The following is a 19046-nucleotide window of genomic DNA, read 5'->3' on the forward strand; positions in this document are numbered from 1 at the left end:
ATTTCCCAAAAGAGGAAAATCAATAAAAACAGAACAATAGTATATCGTATCGTCTTGGTATCAAAACATAGGATAATTCAGATTCATTTATGATGATTTCACAAGTAGCAAGAAAAAAACTTGCACTAACTATTTTTTGTAAGGGTAGAAGCGAAGAGGTTGTTCTCAAAATCAAAGTTTCAATTTACATATTTTAAATGCGAGACAAAACAAAACCTTGTTCCTGTTAGAACAAAGAATAAAATCAGAACAGAATATTTAAATTTGAACTGTCCATGTTAACAGATAGCAGCTGAGGTGAGATTCACTTTCTCGTGTATTATGACAGTGTTCTTGTTTTCCTTCAGTTGAGTATATTATGTTCTTCTACAGTCTATTGCTTCTCTCCATCCATTACTAAAATCACTAAAAGGAGTTGGTCTGCCCTACAGTGCCCTGTTTCCATCCAGACACAGAAGGGCATATGAGCAGTCACAGCTCTGATTCATGGGCACTGCGAGAAGAAGATGGATGCACAATCGTATCCTGCTGTCAGGTGGAATAAAGCATATGGATGGACATCAGAAAGAGAGAGGGAATTATATTCCCTCTTAGGAAGAGAAGGTCCCATAAATAAATAACAGCAACACACCAGGGAACGTGGGATCAGAGGCACAGAGGGATCTGTCTATGGTGTTTCAGAGGAGGAAATGAATTCTGGGTTTGCTGGAAGCGTGTAAGGTAAGGGAGAAGAAAGCAGAGTAGCCAAAAGTGATTATACTGTATACCTGTGAAATGGAGGCTCACTGATTCTGGTAGACCTGCAGGAATGAAACAGCGTTAGTGGTTACTTTCACAATCAACTGCTAACAAATCACAATAATTAGAGTGCAGGGTGAGAGGTCATTTCGTATTAAAACAGTTACGCTGGAGAGGTGACTTATGCATCACTAACAATACCTCAGATGTTGGCTTTGACAGCTCAGAAGCACCAATTAGCATCCGATTAGTAGTAAATCAACAGTGTGCTGGCATATTCTCTAATTAGCTTCCCACACAAACTGTACACATTTCAAATTAATGAGCGTGTCATCATACTACTGCGTGCTACTATTGTTACATCTATTGCAGAGCACTGTAAAAGACTGCAATTAAAAAATGTTCAGGGACTAAAATTTCTAGTTGACTCAAAAGATCTGTAAATGAATGAATTTGAGTGGTTGCATTCAGGTTTGGGTTTGGAAGGATTTCTTTAACTTAAAGATACAGTAAAAACAGCAACATTGTGAATTATATAACAGATTGTGAATGAAATTTAAAGTTTCTATTTTGATATTTTAACAAGCATATTATTGCTATGATGGCAAAGCTACAGTTACTCACTCTTCTTGAGTATCACATAATTCTTCAGAAATCATTCTAATATGCTGATTTTGTGCTCAAGAAACATTTTTTATGTAATAATGCAAAGACAAACCTGTAAATGAGTACTGATAAAGCTCCTGAAGGTGGGAAGGGGCTTGTGGGGGTCTGTAGATAATTTTGCCACTGTCTACATCAGCCTGGGTAAAGAGACGCACGTGATGGTAAGGTTTATCCATGTGCTCCAGTGTACCTTGAAAGAGGAGAGTGACATCATCATATGAATATGAATATTACAGTCAATTCAGTATTAGAAGCTTAGAAATTAAATGAAATAGAGATTGTGGGATAAACATTGTGGGACATTGTGAGTTTCTTATGCATCATTTACACACATCTCAGTGGTGAGGTTTTTATTAAAACAGATGAAGATTAAGCCAGATTCTTTTGCATAAATTAATAAATATTCACAAGGTATGTCAAACCAGCATCTTTTTTTCTATAATTTTTTTCTATTCTGAGAAAAGGTTTATTACTATTCTATGATAGTTATTTAACCCAAAATAAATGTCTAATCCACGAAAGGATATGAAATATCTGTGACACTGAGCAACAACCACATCTGAAGTTTCTCATAATGATCCTAGACCTGAAATGTCTCGGCAAGTTTCACCTTTGAAATCCTCTACTCTTTATTTAATGGTACAAAAACCAGAACAAAACAAAACAATCAGGCTTCCATTACGCCTGTATGTGTCCTACTCCTCACCCCTATGACAATAATGGAGGTTTAGTTACCGTGGCCTGAGGTAAGCGCTCTGGTGATGTTGTAGACAAGCTTGTCGCTGGGCGTCTCAGAGTCAGTGAAGGAGAGAGCAGATGGAGATATCACAGTCACACGATCTTCCAGTGCCTGCACACACACACACACACACACACACACACACAGCCAAAAACATTTGCTCTGATAAAGACAAAAAGTTTGGAGATCATATGGATCTCAGAAAGTCAAGTGTTTTTTAATGTTTTTTTTCAGTCTCTTATGCTCACCAAGGATGCATTTATATAAAAAAATAAAAAACTATATTGTAAAATATTAATAGATTGTAAAATAACTGTTCCTCCTTATTCCTTCCAATATTTTTTTTTCAGGATTCTTTGAAAGAATTGTATTTATTTAAAATATACATATTTTTTTAACCATGTAAACAATTAAATGTGATGCGAAATAGAAGTATTAAAGGTATACCTTCACCTTTTTTTATTTTTAATAAAAAAAAATTATTTGAAGAAAAAAACAATTATTAAAAATATTGACCCCAACTTTTACAACCTTTTACAAACAGGGATGTATACCCTATATTACACACCATTAAACTGGGGAATGAGAAAGTATTTTAACAGAGGAAAAACAAAACACACTTGACTAAGAAGAAGTTTAAATAAAAAAAAAACATGTTGAATACACTGAATGTTAACTAGAATCTAACAAGACAGAATTATTCAGTCTTTTGATGGCCTGCTGTTTGAATCTTACAGTGATCTGCAGGTCGGCTCCAGGCGAGAGCTGAGGCAGGCCGGGGGTCTGAGGCATCACTCCTATAGTGAAGGTCTGCGTATCACCCAGAGTCTCTGGATAGACCTCACTTGAAACCTGCCAGCGAAAGCATGCACACCCATGCATGAATAGACATTTATAAACTAAACAAATACCACCGTAAACATGCACACATTCCCACTTGAAAACATAATCTGTTAATAATAAAAAATTATTTAAACATTTCTGAGCCAATAATTTAATTAAATCTGTCATCAATTCTAATAAAATTTATTTCAACAGTGACGTCTTGAGCAGACACCTAACAAATAGGCTGAAGCACTTCACGGTCACAAAAACACCCCTGAGGATGTAAACTAAACTGTGTCAAACCATTAAAATGGGAATCTTATTTAATGAAGTCAGAGGCGCAGGGTGCAGCCTCAGGCAAGGCGAAAAGAGAAAAGAACAAACAAGAAGAGAAAGCAATTTTCTTGAGGACGACAAAAAACTGTTGTGTCAAGAGTCATTAGGGGTTTAAGCTGATGAATAAAATGTGACTGACTGTCCTTTAATGCTGCTTACACTGATTTGAAACTGGATTTGAAGACAAATTAGCTCATTTATACCCAAGTAATGCAGTGAGGCTGGTGAAGGAGAAGTAGGACAGATGGACAAATTGGCCTAAGAAACAGAAGTGTGAAACAGAGCTGAAATAATGGAGAAAATAGTCCAATAGCGCGAGAGAGGAACAATGTGTTTATCTCTCTAAGAGGTTTGTGTCTGCGTTGTGCATCACGCTGATTTAAAAGTCTGATGTTGTGTGTCTGAGAGAAAAATAAAAGTTCTGTTCAGTTTGTGGTTGGCAGGATTTTTTTTTTATCATGATTTCAAATGTTTGTACATTCGTGTTATCAATGTATAACACAAAGAATTATTTCTAACCAGAAGTCAAGTGACACCTATGGCTCTACATACTGTGCCAAAGGGCTCTTGTCAACAAACAGTATTTGCCTCAATGTGTGTGTCTCACCTGAAACTGAAAAGTGTCTCTATGTGTAGCAGATCCATAGTGTCTGTACCAGACAGTCCCTTCATTAACATCTTGCTGTGTAAATGAGCTGGTTGGTGTCGTATCTTGACCATCTGGGAAGGACTGCCATGCTTCCACAGGACCATCAGCAGGCATCGATACCAGCACAATCTCTCCTGGACACATAAATCACATTTTTCCTTAGTTCTTGGCATTGAATTGAGTTTATAAAAGAAAGACAGACATTGAATAAAGAATGCTAGAGAAAGATGATGATGATACCGTATTTGGGCTGTCCAGTCTCAGAATGAATGGTGTACAGGATTTCAGAGTCACTGGTTCCCTGGAACTGAGCATTGAGGCACTTCTTAGACAGCTGTACCATTCCTCCCTCCCTCACCCAGGTCTTGGGCACTGAACGCAAGTGAGGAGTCAAGCCAACCTACAGGGAAACCATACTGCACCATTAGGATTCATGGCATGTTTACTTCAAACTTTATAAAGAAACAGTTCTTAACCCTCTCAAGGCAGGCGTTGCAGATTTGCAACAGTAAAGTAACTAAAAACCTTATTACTCCAGATACATATTTTACGTATCTGGAGTACTAAAAACTTTACTAAAGGTTACTAAGTTACTAAAACTTAATTTGAGCCTGAGAGGGTTAAAGGGATACTCCACTCCAAAATGAAAATTTTGTCATTAATCACTTACCCCCATCTCATTTCAAACCCGTAAAAGCTTAGTTCATCTTCTGAACACAATTTAAGATATTTTGAGTGAAAACCGGGAGGCTTGAGACTGTCCCATAGACTGCCAAGTAAGTTACACTGTCATGGTCCAGAAAGTATGAAAAGCATGAAACTGAAAAGAAGAACGTTGCCAGTTCTGGACCTTGACAGTGTAACTTACTTGGTAGTCTGTGGGACAATCTCAAGCCGGATTCCCGGTTTTCATCCAAAATATCTGAAATTGTGTCCCGAAGATGAACAAAGCTTTTACGGGTTTGGAACAACATGGGGGTAATTAATGACAACAACAAGTGATTCATGACAACATTTTCCTTTTGGATTATTCCTTTAATATCAATATTAAAAGCAGCTTATTAATAGTTTTGTGGAAAATGTGATATACAGTGCAGTTTGGAATTAAATTGGTACAAAAGAATTCTAGGTAACACATATTCACTATTAACTAAGGCTTTTCCCTCAACAAACTGCTAATTTGTTGCTTATTAATAGTAAAGTAGTTGTCAAGTTTAGGTATGGAGTAGGACTAATGTCATGCAGAATAAGGCATTAATATGTGCTTTATAAGTACTAATAAACGGCCAAAATGCTAGTAACATGCATGCTAATAAGCAACTACATAATAGTGAGAATTGGTCCTTTAATTAAAGTTTTACCAATTTCTAAGTAAAAGTATTAATTTCTTAAGAGTGTACTACAATTGTTTTTTTTTTTGTTAGTTTTTTTTTTTTACAAAGTTTACCATTAGACTTACGTTTTTTTTTACAGTGATTTAATCATTATAAAACCACAAGAAGATGCCTTTCTTGCATTGTACATTGAGAAACATCAATGCCACAAGAAGATCACAAAGACACGTTAATCATACATACTCAGCTATCGCTATGCCAGGAATCTTTAGATCCTAACAGGGCTCTGAACATTGCTACGCTAGCTGAGGAGCTCATTGTAGTGAACAAGATCATTTGCTTCACAGATAATCAAAGACCTTCAAGGACGTGGGGAGATGAAAGCTCCGTTTCACAGAGGAAACATCTCGGCACCCTTCAACCCCCTTCTTGCTGTTCCTAATCACCTCTCTGAGAGCGGGATGGATTTATAAAGCGAGGTGTTCACGGAAGAGTTCACTCATAGGTCAAAACTATAGTCTGTTTCTAAAGAGCCTCACAACTTAATTCAGAGTTTTGCTGTTTTTCTGGTGCTGGTTGATCCATTCATTTTACGTAGCATTTCCAACTTCAATTGGAATTCAATGTTACCACAGGAAACCATTTTTTAGGTTACTTGATAAAACATCTTGTACAGTGACAGTGACAACTGGCAATGTTTCTTTCTTTACCTTTCCCTTTCGATTTAGAGATCAAAGTGGTGGAGAATGTGGGTATTTAAAGTCTCCAGGCCACATTAAATCAAGGATCATTCACTAGTGCTGACCAATTACATGGATCAAGGGCTACAAACACCAATTGACTTCTCTCGAAAAGGCTAAATGAAAGCCAGCTTCCTCTTTTATTCCTGTCATCATGGCAGAAATCCAAATACTGTATTAAAGATCTTTTGAGATCAGGAACCTTGCTCCCAAAGCCAAAGCCAACAGGTCATTAACATACTGTCGCCATGTCGCCTTCTGAGCCTTCACCTCATTCTGCTCTCATCGTCTTGTGTTGTGGATGTAATGTGACCTTTCCACTCACTGGTAGTTGTGTGAGCGCAATAGACTTTAATGCGGCCTTCATGCAATTCTGCCCAATAAAATGCATTGTGATCCAACTAATAAAAACAATGTGTTATTGATCTGCAAACAGTGTTTATGGCAAAACAGGGCTTCCATTAGTCGAAGGCCGCTTAGGATACTAGATAACATGCTGCAGCAGGGAACAAGGCAGGTGTATTCGGATGACACTACACAGAGATATGTGGATAAGGGTCTATGGAAGTGGGGACAGAGCTTGAAAAGCAAATAAAGTGCTGCAATCTGTCTAGACATCAGCAGGCTAAGGGCATGTCAAATAGTCAGGAAGGGGTGGTTCATTTATTCAAGCATAAATGGGGTGGTGATGATTGTAAAAGTGTGTATGAATGGAGAGAGGGATGAGCTGATGTTCATACTGTCATGAAAACACTTCAGTCTATATCACAGAATCTATCCATTGTCTCAATGCACCCGCACTTTGAGAAAAAAAATGAGCAAAATTGTATCCTTAGTGGTACTTATCATATTGTTGCCATATCTACGGGGTACATATCAGTACCTCAAGGCATACATATGATCCTGTGAAGAAAACAGACACCAACAGCGCACTTTTAAAGTGTATCTGTAACCGAACTTGAAATGTTTCTATCTTAAAACCTTTTAAAGAAGGGGATTCAAACCCAAAACAATTAACCCCACCTGCAAGGGATTTCCTTCTAAAATTATAACTGAAGCTATATCATTTTATGTATAAATAACCATGTGGGTGCTGGATGCTGAGGCCTATCTCTGCATCTCAGGCTGAAAGCATGTAAAGACCTATTTATACTTAATTAATACTTATTAATATTAGTGTTATTATTCATATTATAACATTTTGTTTCCAAAATCAAATAACTGGCTTTTATATTATGCCTGTTAGAACATTATTAAAAATATATTTAGGTCTAATAAGTGATGATGTTATTATTTTTTTTTCCACTGTACTATTTTTGAGTGATTTCATCATGATAGTGAGCATAAATAACACATAAAACAATAAATAATTTAGCAGTAGCCTACGGCTCAATCATCAAGGTGTTTCAGCATCATGCGGAGTGCAGGAATCCATAATTAGCCAAAAAGCCTTGATCTAAGTCCAAAATTCAGAAAAGCTGATGACCTGCTTTTTTGGCACTTAATATTTTTTACACTAACATGAAAGTACATGACACATTGATAGGCCTATAAATAATTATAAAATAATTACAGCTTTAAGTTCAAAAACAGCACATTTATGATGATTAAATATGAACGGTCACTCAGCAAATCTTTTTTTCAGAGTAAAACCTGTTATGTCTGTACCTTCTGAGCAATGCTGATGTGAAACAGGATGTTCTGGTAGCTGTGCCCGTCATTGACCTGCAGCAGAAGTCTGTCCCGGTCTCCTTCTGAACCGTCATGTACATACTGCAGCTGCTCACCATCCAGGTCTTCCAGTTTGAAATGGGTTACCTGCACCTCACCATGCACGTGTGTCAAGTGGCCATGTTGCGGTGGATCCAGAACCGTGATGAAAACGTCTTGTGGATTATCGAGGTCACTGATGTGAAGAACAGATCTGCCGATGACGGCTGTCTCACCAGAGTTAATGTACAGAATTAGGTTGGTGATCACAGAGGGCGGCTGTGAAAGGGGGGGAAAATAAGACAGAATTCAAACTTAGTTTCGATGAAACTGGTTGGAGGAAAGATAAACTATTCTAAGAAAAACATTTAATATTTGAGCCTCAATGTCCTTAGCATCTACATAAAGTATTTTCCACTTTTATTTTGTAAATTAAGGCATGCAGAGGTGAGAATCCCATCAGCGCAGTAGCTCAAATGAAATACAAGATGTGTGAAAATGAGGGAAATGGAAGGCTGAGTTCGATGCATTTGAGATCCAAATAAAACTCGCACGGACATAAATGGATAAAAATTCTGTTAGAATCTACCATAAATTCTTTCTTCTATTTTTGGCCCAATTTATAGTTTGAATAGAATTGAGATGGCAAATGCTGCAGGCAGATTCAAACTTGTGTTGTCCACATGAGCACCAAAGCATTTTATGCACAACATGCTTTTTGTTTCAAGCAATTTACACTAATGAACATCCATTAGGTTGCTGCTGCACAGATCTGTGGAGAAAATCAGGCCACTTTTGTTTACCACTGCAAAGGGAAGACAAGAGTAAACGGTTTATTTCCAAAAGACAATCTTTTCCCTCAGGGAGGGATTATTGCATTTTTTAAACTCTCTTTATCTTATAGAAATAGATTTGATTTCCTCTCTCTCTCGCTTCGCTTAAAGATACAGGTTCTATATTTCAGTTTTAACTGCTCATTTAACAGCAGGACGTGCTCTGACATCTTGAGCTGCTGTTATCAGCCCATGAGGGGCAGGAATGTATTTTGGGTGTTATTTGTTGCAATGACATCCTTTCGATTTCTGTCGGGGAGCTCAGGTTTCTCTCTCTGTATGTGTGTGTGTGTGTGTTCATTGGGCTGGTGGAGGTCAGACAGCAAGACACAGGCAGTTCTCTGGAGACTGTATCTATGAAGTGTAACTAAATGCTGCAGAGAAATGAGAAATACACAGAGAGTGAGAGATAGAATGGGAAGAGATGCTGGCTCAGTATGAGCTATAATGCTCTCCTCAGAGTGAGGATAATGGCCAGTCAATCTGTGTCAAGGATGTGGACTATGGGTGTAAGCAAAGACGAGTATATGGCAGAGAGTTCCAGTTTTACATAGGCGAAATAAGAACTTTTCAAAACCCATAAAGTTTTGATAAAGGAATTGTAAGACTTTATAGGCACCTAGGCATCAGTACAAGTTTGGACAGCCTTGATTTAATATTTTTCTTAAACTTTTTAATGTAAAGATGTTTAAATTAATTCATTCATTTTTGGAGCATACACTAAATCCAGGGCAAAGGCTGGCCACTTTAAACAAGCTAAAATATAAGATTTTAATTTGATTACCTTTTTTGGGGACAACATAATTGTTTGAGTGAGTTTATTATCACTCTAAAATGTGTGAAATAAATATATGTGAGCAATTAAGATCCCCTAAAAATATTCACCCTAGGATTTTGTTAATGACGTATGAACTGATTTGGAAGACATCACACTTGGCATTGCTCAAGGATCATGCAGCACATGCTCTAAAGTGAAAATGCGTATTAGATAGTGTTAAATATTTGTAGTGAGTGTCAAAAGGCTGTAAAAAAAGATTGTGTGAAAAGTCCTAATATGAATATAGTTTGGTTTGGTTATATGGTTATGCTCATTTAGAATATTCCAACTTGGTTAACATTAGAAAAAGGTTAATCCTGTGCATACAAATATGAAATAATTCATGCAATTATAAGTAAATGAGGCCATTAGTCCTTACAGACTCCCATCTCTTTTTTGTTTTGTCTGACTTGTGACTGCAGAATGAAGCTCTATTATTCAGTGTTCTTAAACAAGATGTGTTTGTGTGTGCATGTGTTTACCTGCTGGGAAAGCGCCTGCACAGGAACACTCTGGGGCTGAGAGAACAGCTGAGGATCTGCTGCCCTTAACATGAACTGCCCACTTCTGCAAAACAAGCCAACATTACACCGCTGTAAATAGATTCAAGCATATAAATAATGAGTCAGGGTTTGCCTACATTTTGCTACAAAACCTGAAATCATATAGTGGGTCTACGCTGAAAGAAAACAGCTTGGTAAACATATTAAATAATGTCTAAATAGCTGTTGTATAATACCAACCACAGCAAATAATGTCTTAATGAAAATTATTAGCACAGTCAATACAATACAAGTCCATGGGAAGTAACAGTTTTCATTTCACATTGAGACAAAAACAAACGTGTGTCTGTGTGTAAAGTGGACGAAAATAACAGAAAAAGACACAATAAATAAAAGGCTCAGATAGGCAAAGGGCAGAGACCAAAATTAGAAAAAAGACTGAGTGGCTTTTAAAGAGAAATGATTAAGTCTGAAAAAGTGATACATTTGGGAAAAATGGAGCCAGAGTGTGAGGGCACACAACTCACTTGTTAATTAACCACAGAGCAGAAGGAAGCGAGAGGAGCTATTAAGGAGATAAACTGTGAGAAAGTTGAGCGAAAACTGAAGGTCATCAGTCAGCCTGACTTAGTGACTTCCACACGGTCATCACAAATGCTGTGGCTTATGGGCACCGTGGAGTGTGAGTGTGTGTGTGTCCTGTCAAATGCCTCACCAACTTCACCGAGGTAATTAAAGCTAATAAATAGTGCACACTACTCAAAATCAGTCCATCCCCCAAAACACACTCTCTTGACACCCTCTCGCCTTAATATAAGGTCATTTTACTCCTGTACAGCATCTGATTATCCAAAATGGGCCATATCCCACAGGAAATGAGGAAAAGAGATGCCGCCTAAAGTTATATTTCAGGAGACGGGGAATGAAATATTTAACATAACCTATAAATAGTGAGGAAACAATATGTAATGAATGACAGTACACTTTCATATATCATCTAGTTCATCTATACTGAAGACCACATACTTCACTCTCAGACAGCATGAATGCACTGTAATGCTGTTAATGAGAGTAATACATTGTAATGCAATCGGTGATCGAGGACATATCGGTTGGTCTATTTTTGAATCATTACGTCTTTAATGACTTCTGAGCGCAAAATAAATATCCTGGGGAAACAACCCCGGATTTATTCCGTCACTCCATGTTACACACATACTCACTTGGGCTGCTCTTCGTCATGAATGAAGCGCACGACTCGTCGTTTGAGCTGAGTAAAGGTGAAAGTGTCGTCTCTGCCCAGTGCTCTCTCTCTGTCATTCTCCAGGACCACGAGATGCCCGTTACTGGGCGGCTGAAGGAGCTGGAGCAACATGCTCTCTAATTGGCTATCTGCATCCTTGATTGACACGAGTGCTGGATCAAGAGGCTTAACTCCACCAATAGGAACCAGAAGAGAGCCATTGATGTAAAGAGATGGAGCGCGGCTGTTTGCTGAAGAAACAAAAGGGACGTGATGTTCAAACCCTCCTACAGTCTAAACAGTATTAGAAATTACAGAATTTTCCACAATTCTGGGAATAAAAGCATTCATTTCTATCAAATATGTGAAGTCGGGTTACCAAGGCAGGCTCTTGTTTTGGGGTCAGCGTAGTATCCATGACCACAGTCCAGGATGCACTGGCCACCCTTCAGAAAGAAGGTCCCAGCACAGACATGGCACTCCCCTGCACTCACACACTCCAAGCAACCAGCTGAGCATGCTGGGAAATAATAGCAGACAATCTGTCATCAGATTCAGGTAGGATAGTTCCCTCTCAGGTAGTTCGACACTATACTGAGAGCCTCTTAAATTAGCAGGCTTGTGAAGATGCCAAAATGGGCAATCTAGGCTGTCACGATCACTCTCCCAGACCAGATTCACAGCACTCACCGGTGCACTGACGGGTCGAGGCATCTAGAAAGTAGCGCTTGCCGCATTCCAGCACACACTGCCCGTTCAATACGGCATATGGCAGCTGGCAGCGTTGGCATTGGCCATGGACCTGGCACTGCTCGCAGTGTTCATCACAGCCTGTTCATAAAAAAAACAAGCGAGAGAAAGACACAACATTTTATTCATATTTAATGAGATCCAAGTTTTCATCTATCACTTTATCACTGAAATTTTCTCAAATTTACTGTTTAAAAATATTTGGGGTTGGGAAGATTTAGCATCTTCAGAAATCATTCTAATATGATGATTTGAAGAAACATCAAGAAACATTTCTTAATATTAACCTAGTTATAAACAATTGTGCTGCTTAATATTTTTTTTTTTTGGAAACTAATACAGTACATTTTCCCCCAATTCCTTGAATATAAAAGTTCATAAGAACGCAATTTGTTTGGAACAGAAATCTTTTGTAACAACACAAACTGTCACTTTTAATCAATTTAGTAAGCATTTATTTATATAAAAAAACTTGCTGACCCCAGACTTTTTTTACATTTATAGTGCAAAATATATTACATTATTACTAATCTTACTATTATAATGCATTTATAAAACATTACTCATTTATATTGCATTTTAAACTGATTAAAATATAAAACATTTAATACATACATAAATTTAGTTTCTTCCCTTTATTCTGCCAAACTGCTTTAGTATCAGTGAGTTAAATAATAAATAACTACAACACACTATTGACTTCTTGATATCTAATACTGAAGAAAGTGAATTTCAGTCAGGAGCTTCTTTAATTCAGTCCATAACTACAACATTGCTGATAGACTTGTCTTTCAGTCTCATTTGAAATCAATCCATTAAAGTGCCATTAAACCTTGGCTATAGCACAGCGACTGATGCTGGCACTATACAGCAGACATTAGAGGGCCCCGACTGTGACAACTGACTGAGAGATTGAAATGTCAAAGTTTACTGAGCTGGAAAATTGATTGGTTGGACTAATAATGAAGGTTGCTATTTTTGTTGATGACTGACTCAGACATCTCTCAGCATCCTGGTAGAACCCGAGTGAGCATCCAGGCACACAAATGCCATCCTGCAGGACGTATCCCTCCATGCACTGCAGACAGTCACTACGCAGGGGTCCGCGGCACGCGTTACAGCTCCAGTCGCATTCTGAGAGAAACAGCGAAAGAGAGAGTGAGTGGGAGGGATATAAAACCAAAATAAAATGAACTGGAATGTGATTGAGGAAGAGGGTAAAATAAGAAAAAAGGCCATGAGATAAGAGAGCATGAAAGAAACGAGATGTGGATGTGTTGAAGAAAATACCAACGCTTCCAAGGCAATGCATGATAAAGACCAATCACTTTCAATTCATTATGTAAATTCCAATAACAATTATGGCATGCAGGAATGGAGAACTTTTTAGAAATGCTAATTAATAAAGCAATGCGTCATGAGAGGCTGTGTGTTATAGTGATTATACTGTAAGTAAAGAGTGTTCAACACAAAGTGAAGTACTTAAGTACGCCACACATTTGTTATTATAACATAAGTAGTGATAGATCTTTTCTTCCACACTGTGACGTATTTATATCTGAGTGAACAAGATTATTGAAAAAAGAGTGGGAACTTTGTTCTATCTGTAAGTTACTGATTGGATGGAGGCAGATCTAAATAATAAAATACCAGTCAATTATATGGAACAGGCACAGTAAAAGTTTGTATAAGTTACAAGATCAAAACTTGCTTTTTTACCAATGTTTACCGTTAACAAGGCAGTAACTTAATATTTAATTAACATAGAAAGTTTTATTTAAAGACCACTTTGACACAGCTCATCTAATCAGAAACTGTATTGACCAACTAAAAGCCATTAAAACAACAATCCGTTTTACAAGGGACATTTTATTTGAATTTAATGTTAAATATATTAAACTATGAAATTTATAAAAAACAAAAATACACAGTGTCATCGTCTAAGGCTGAAATTACCTGAAAAACCAAGCTCGAATAGTGTCTGTACAAAAAAGAAATATGAGGGATTTCAATACGCCACTTGACTTACAATGAGAAAGAGAGACAATGTTTCAGTTCTCAAATCATCTATTAAAGAGAGCGCTAGCCGACCGTTTGATAACTCACCAGCAGACCTCCGCTCTCTAAATCAGCTCAGCTCATTAAAAAGCCCCATCACGCTCTTTCTGTGCTCTATCTATATAACCTCATCATCTCTTCCCTCATTCACCAAAATCATCCTCCCAAAATATTTCAAACATTTAACTGAGAAGAACAGTGGCTAACCTCATTAAACACAACGTCAAATTTAGACCTCTGCGGTGTCCATAAAAGCAGCTCATTTGTCCATATGACATTTAAACCTGCGTTCACATTACCAATCCATAAAAACACAAACAATGTTGCATCATTCTTAAAGTGCTCCCTCCAAATATCATCAAGGTAACCTTCATTCACTGTACTGCAGGGGTAAAAATGCCAATAAAGCATTCATATGCCTGCTATTAATGTCTCTCTTTCTGCTTCACTCGAGATCACACACATCCAAAAACTCAAGGGACAAAAATTAATCTCTACAGTATCTCCTTTTGATCTCCTCTGCAAATCCCATCAAAATGAAAGGTCTCACGGTATGGGGTCTATGTTCAACATCCAAATCCCAAACCACATCGCATTAAGATCTGAACACACCCACAATTATTAACGAAAAACAATCCTCTCTGCAATCACTCCTGCTAGCGTCTCCACAGTAATCTTCTATGAAATATATTTGACCTTAATTACTAGAAAACGTATCCTATTTTCCCCTGCTGTTCTGTGTGAGTATGTTAGGTATAATGGACTTGACACCATGTATCCTACACTCACCAACTGTATGTGATTACAGAGAAAAACCGGGCATCACTACCAGAATTTCAAAATCACAAGCTCAAGATAACACATAATAAGTTCAAGAAGAAACATGCGCCTTGTTGCTAGGAGACACGTGACAAATGAAAACAACATGTGTTCTAAAATCGCCTCAAAATATCAAACATGTTTGATCCTCTGCCTGGATGAATTCCAGAAAAAGTCTGGGTCCATCATACACTGTGACCTTCTGAGAGATCTGTGTAGTGAACTTCAGCCTTTATATGATAAATGTTTAATGTCTATACAGCACCAAAAAAATCTTGGCTTCTGAGCACTACAAAAGTCATAAATACAACAAACATACAAATCAAAGAATCAGTGAAACAGAAATAGTGTAGTTTAACAATACAGGAATGGAAATGAGGGGTAATTTGTAGTCAAAATGAAGATTATTCCATGTTCAACAGTGAAACCAGGCTGAGACTCACCTCTGCATGTGCGTGTGGTGGTGTTAAGATAATACTGATGAGCACAGCTTTCATACTGACACTCTCCAAACAGAAGAACTTTAGCTGGATCCCTACATGATGTACACACACCCGCCATCTCACAGCTCAGACACTGAGTGTCACACACTGAAACACACACAATAATCATTTAATCAATACTTATCAGACATTCGGTTGGACATTCTAATTTAGAAATAACTGGCTATTTTCTGTCCTGTTTTGATCCCTCTCATCAGAACGCTCTTTATGAATAGATACGGCGGATTGTAGATTTGGAAGTAAATGCCCATGGCTATGATTGGCTAACAGCTGTGTATGTGTGACAGCCTACATCCTTCACAGATGGACACTGCTGAGATTTAGGTTAAAAATGCATAAATACTCAGTACATATTAAACGATCTGTAATACCTGTCAAAGCAATAGTAACCACATTATAAAAACAGTTACTCACAGTTGTGTGTTGCGACATTACTGTTGGATCCAATATAGTCAGCACAACATCCTCTTTTAGTTTCAATCTTTCAAATTATGCCTTGCTTGCAAACAAATCCACTTTAAAATGACATGAACAAATAAACAAGTTCTTACTGACGCAGTTTGGCACATCGTTAAAAAAGGTCTTGAACTCTTTCCTAATGTTGGGATCAGAAGGAAGCGATGCCAAAACTTTGAACTGCATAGTGTCTTGTCTTAAGAGCATTGCTTATCATTTGATTTCTGCATAGACCTGTATTTGCTTCTCGTTATTTACACTACGTGTGAATCGGTGGGTGGGGCTAAACAGGCAGCGATGTAAACCAGGCGTTGATTTTCTTTTGCAGAGGTGGTGTTTAACAACACTGTTACATTATAGAGTGACACATTTCACAACTTGTCATTTGGCAGACTGGCTTCAATATAAGCTGTTTTTAGACTAATGAGAAAGTTTTGAGTTCTGAAAATTACAGGATGTTTTTAAAGTACAGTGACCTCTTATATATATAGTGTTCCTGTAGCTCAATTGGTTATCGCATTGCGATATCAAGCGCAAGGTTGGGGGTTTGAATCACTGGGAACACATGATAGGTAAAAATTGATAGCCGGAATGCACTGTAAGTCGCTTTGGATAAAAGCGTCTGCTAAATGCATACATTTAATTTTTTATTTAATTTATTTTTTATGTCTAAAGATCAAGGGAATTTTGCTTTCTCAGTTCATGACACCTTTAAGGAAATGTGTACTTACTTTGGCACACCCTGTTTTCATCTGTGTAATATCCAGTTGGGCAATGAGGGCTGCAGAGACCTGATGGGGCCAGAACCTCAGGGGCCAAACAGGAAGTACAGGAGTGAGGACCACCCCCACTGCACTCCTCACAAGAAGTGTGACATTCTGGAGAACACAGGCACAAGACAGCAAGAATGATGACCAGATAATAAGAACAATAAGAATTATGATAATGAGAATAAGATAATTATGTCAAATGTTTCTCAACTTTGGAAATATGATAAGTAATGCTTAATTTACACCTTAATTTAATACTATATAATTTTAAGGTGGACTATATATACACTGTGAACGGCTGTTGTATTTAATTTGTATAAAAGATTCACACGATTGATTCAGACAGGACTCAGGTTTTAGCAGATAAAGGTTATTAAAACCATTGAAGCTTGAAAAATAGAGCAACTTCTATTCATTTTGACATTTTAATCAGTGCTGTTGCCAAGGACATTTACGTTTCATGACAGTATTATAAAGACAGAAGACTTGAAAGGAATACTGTTGACATCCAACTTGTACCCAGAAATTTCCATTCACATATGATTTTTAGTCTGCTGTCAACTTGACATATCACCTTCAAACAGGCCAAAGACATTTGGCAGTGCTAAGTGCAAATAAATTCCATTGATGGTCTTCTGTCTTTAATGCACATAGAGTGTTATATGCAAACAATCGCGTAAAAAACACTTTTGCGTACACACATACTCCCTTCAAGCAATTAAAGAAGGTCATAACAGTTTATAGATCACCTCAGCATCTTAAAAGATTCTGCATTAAAGCCAAGCACTACATCACACTCCCTAATAAAAACAAATGCACCGTCTCATCTACACTGTCAGCAAAGGAGCCACTCTCAAAGCATCACAGGTAATTGCATCAGGGTTATGAAAACAGAGGCTCCGGCTATATAACATTGAGAGATCATGTAGAATGACAAAGCAGTGTATAAAGAGAATGCTGGCACTGAGATTAGACGCTGTGTGTGTGACTGATGATGCTCAATCTACATAATGAAGCTCAATGCTAGAAATAAAGCAGCACATGTTTTCTCAGAGGAAGACAGTTAGATGATATTGAAAGATGTGATGAATTATCATCATGTGATGCAGATTAGGGTTGCACTTGAACGTATTTCCCGCTACGTACAGTCAGTTAATCCAAATCAGATTGCAACCATACAATTTACTGTTTGCTCAGAAGGCCTACTTTTCAAATTAATTTATGACTATATATAATTAGGCAATCTGAGAAAAAACGCGAGCAGGGGGAGTTGTGTAAACACAGGACAGCATAGCTCCATTGCTCTCATTATTTATTCATAAACATGTTTTAGATGTCATGTGAACATGTGAATTCTTAATTTGTTACTTAAACATAATTAAATCTGACTTCATGCATTAATCTTGTAGTTTGCAGCATCAAATATTGCTATTGCTTTATTTCACAAAATAATTGCAAATCACATTTGTTGCACATTATAATAAGGACACAAAATGATTTCCTATACTGTATATAAGGGACACTAGAATAAGTAATATTTCATAGTTACAAATTTGATGTGTGTTATTACTTGATTGTTCTGCATAATAATGCAGTGGATCATGTGTAGCCTGGTTGTGGGAATACATTAGATTTTTTTGCTCTGAATTCACTTCTTTTTTTTTTTTACTTACTTTTGCAAGCTCCGTGCCACTGGTAGTATTTGGGTGGGCACTGTGATACACAGTGATCTCCCAGCAACAGCATCCTGGGAACCTTACACCACAAACACACAGTGCCAAAACCAGACTGCAGGTCTGCTACACACCGCTGGCATCCCTCCTCACACTCTGAAACAAACAGACGGTGAGCCTACATTATTATGCATATCCATAAGAACGTTCTGAACTGAAGTGAGGAAATGGAGGATAAAAGATCTTATCAGATTCTTATCTTCAAAATGTTCTAAAGGTGTAAAAGTAAACACTGTGTTCTTTGTATATCCTCTCTGACTCCTTATCAGCTGTGAGAGCAGACTGGCTTCATTGCCATGGACACGCTGAGGGCGCTGATAATAAAGAGATGCATATCAACCCCTGAAAATCCTCGCTGGCTCATTTCTCAGGCAAGAGGCATCAGTACAGATTATTTGAATTATACATATAGTTCATGCTTTATTTACTCATATAACAAGATCTAAACAAAAAAGGAGGTCTGTGAAATGTTTCTGAGGCAAAGCAGTACAGTAAAAAATGCTGCTGAAACCTTCGGCACATGATAAAAAAGGAGCTCTGAGAAATTGTGAAAAAGAGAATAAGCTTCTTTTAAATGTTCCAACAAAGTAAACATACTGTATATTTCAACATGCTGACAATAACGAGTCCTGATAATTATTGTCTGTGGATATTTCATGTTTTTCAGATAAACTGCATATATTTTGAGATTTCAGTGTCAAAGTCTTTCTGAACAATTCCTCTAGCACTTTACACCTGCAAGGACATATTTACAGAACATCTAACCTTAACCATTTCAATATATATCAGTCCTCAAGCTTGCCTTTAGGAGCCTTTCACTGTCA

The 19046-nt window shown here is 37.5% G+C and overlaps 1 protein-coding gene across 2 annotated transcripts in view; it reads right to left on the reverse strand.

Moving 5' to 3' along the window:
* fras1 (Fraser extracellular matrix complex subunit 1) overlaps positions 1 to 19046 on the reverse strand; it is a 104970-nt gene that overhangs the window by 28382 nt on the left and 57542 nt on the right. For both annotated transcript variants that reach the window (XM_052557053.1, XM_052557052.1), the window contains exons 21-35: positions 18163 to 18318; positions 16451 to 16597; positions 15204 to 15350; positions 12877 to 13017; positions 11824 to 11964; positions 11513 to 11653; positions 11114 to 11384; positions 9870 to 9954; positions 7696 to 8016; positions 4194 to 4353; positions 3912 to 4087; positions 2879 to 2995; positions 2140 to 2254; positions 1457 to 1594; positions 768 to 800 (exon numbers count right to left, since the gene is read on the reverse strand). In XM_052557053.1, the coding sequence (XP_052413013.1) occupies positions 768 to 800; positions 1457 to 1594; positions 2140 to 2254; positions 2879 to 2995; positions 3912 to 4087; positions 4194 to 4353; positions 7696 to 8016; positions 9870 to 9954; positions 11114 to 11384; positions 11513 to 11653; positions 11824 to 11964; positions 12877 to 13017; positions 15204 to 15350; positions 16451 to 16597; positions 18163 to 18318 (2289 nt within the window). The remainder of the gene's footprint in view (positions 1 to 767; positions 801 to 1456; positions 1595 to 2139; positions 2255 to 2878; positions 2996 to 3911; positions 4088 to 4193; positions 4354 to 7695; positions 8017 to 9869; positions 9955 to 11113; positions 11385 to 11512; positions 11654 to 11823; positions 11965 to 12876; positions 13018 to 15203; positions 15351 to 16450; positions 16598 to 18162; positions 18319 to 19046) is intronic.

This window comes from Carassius gibelio, chromosome B5 (genome assembly GCF_023724105.1).
Source record: "Carassius gibelio isolate Cgi1373 ecotype wild population from Czech Republic chromosome B5, carGib1.2-hapl.c, whole genome shotgun sequence".
Classification (NCBI taxonomy): domain Eukaryota; kingdom Metazoa; phylum Chordata; class Actinopteri; order Cypriniformes; family Cyprinidae; genus Carassius; species Carassius gibelio.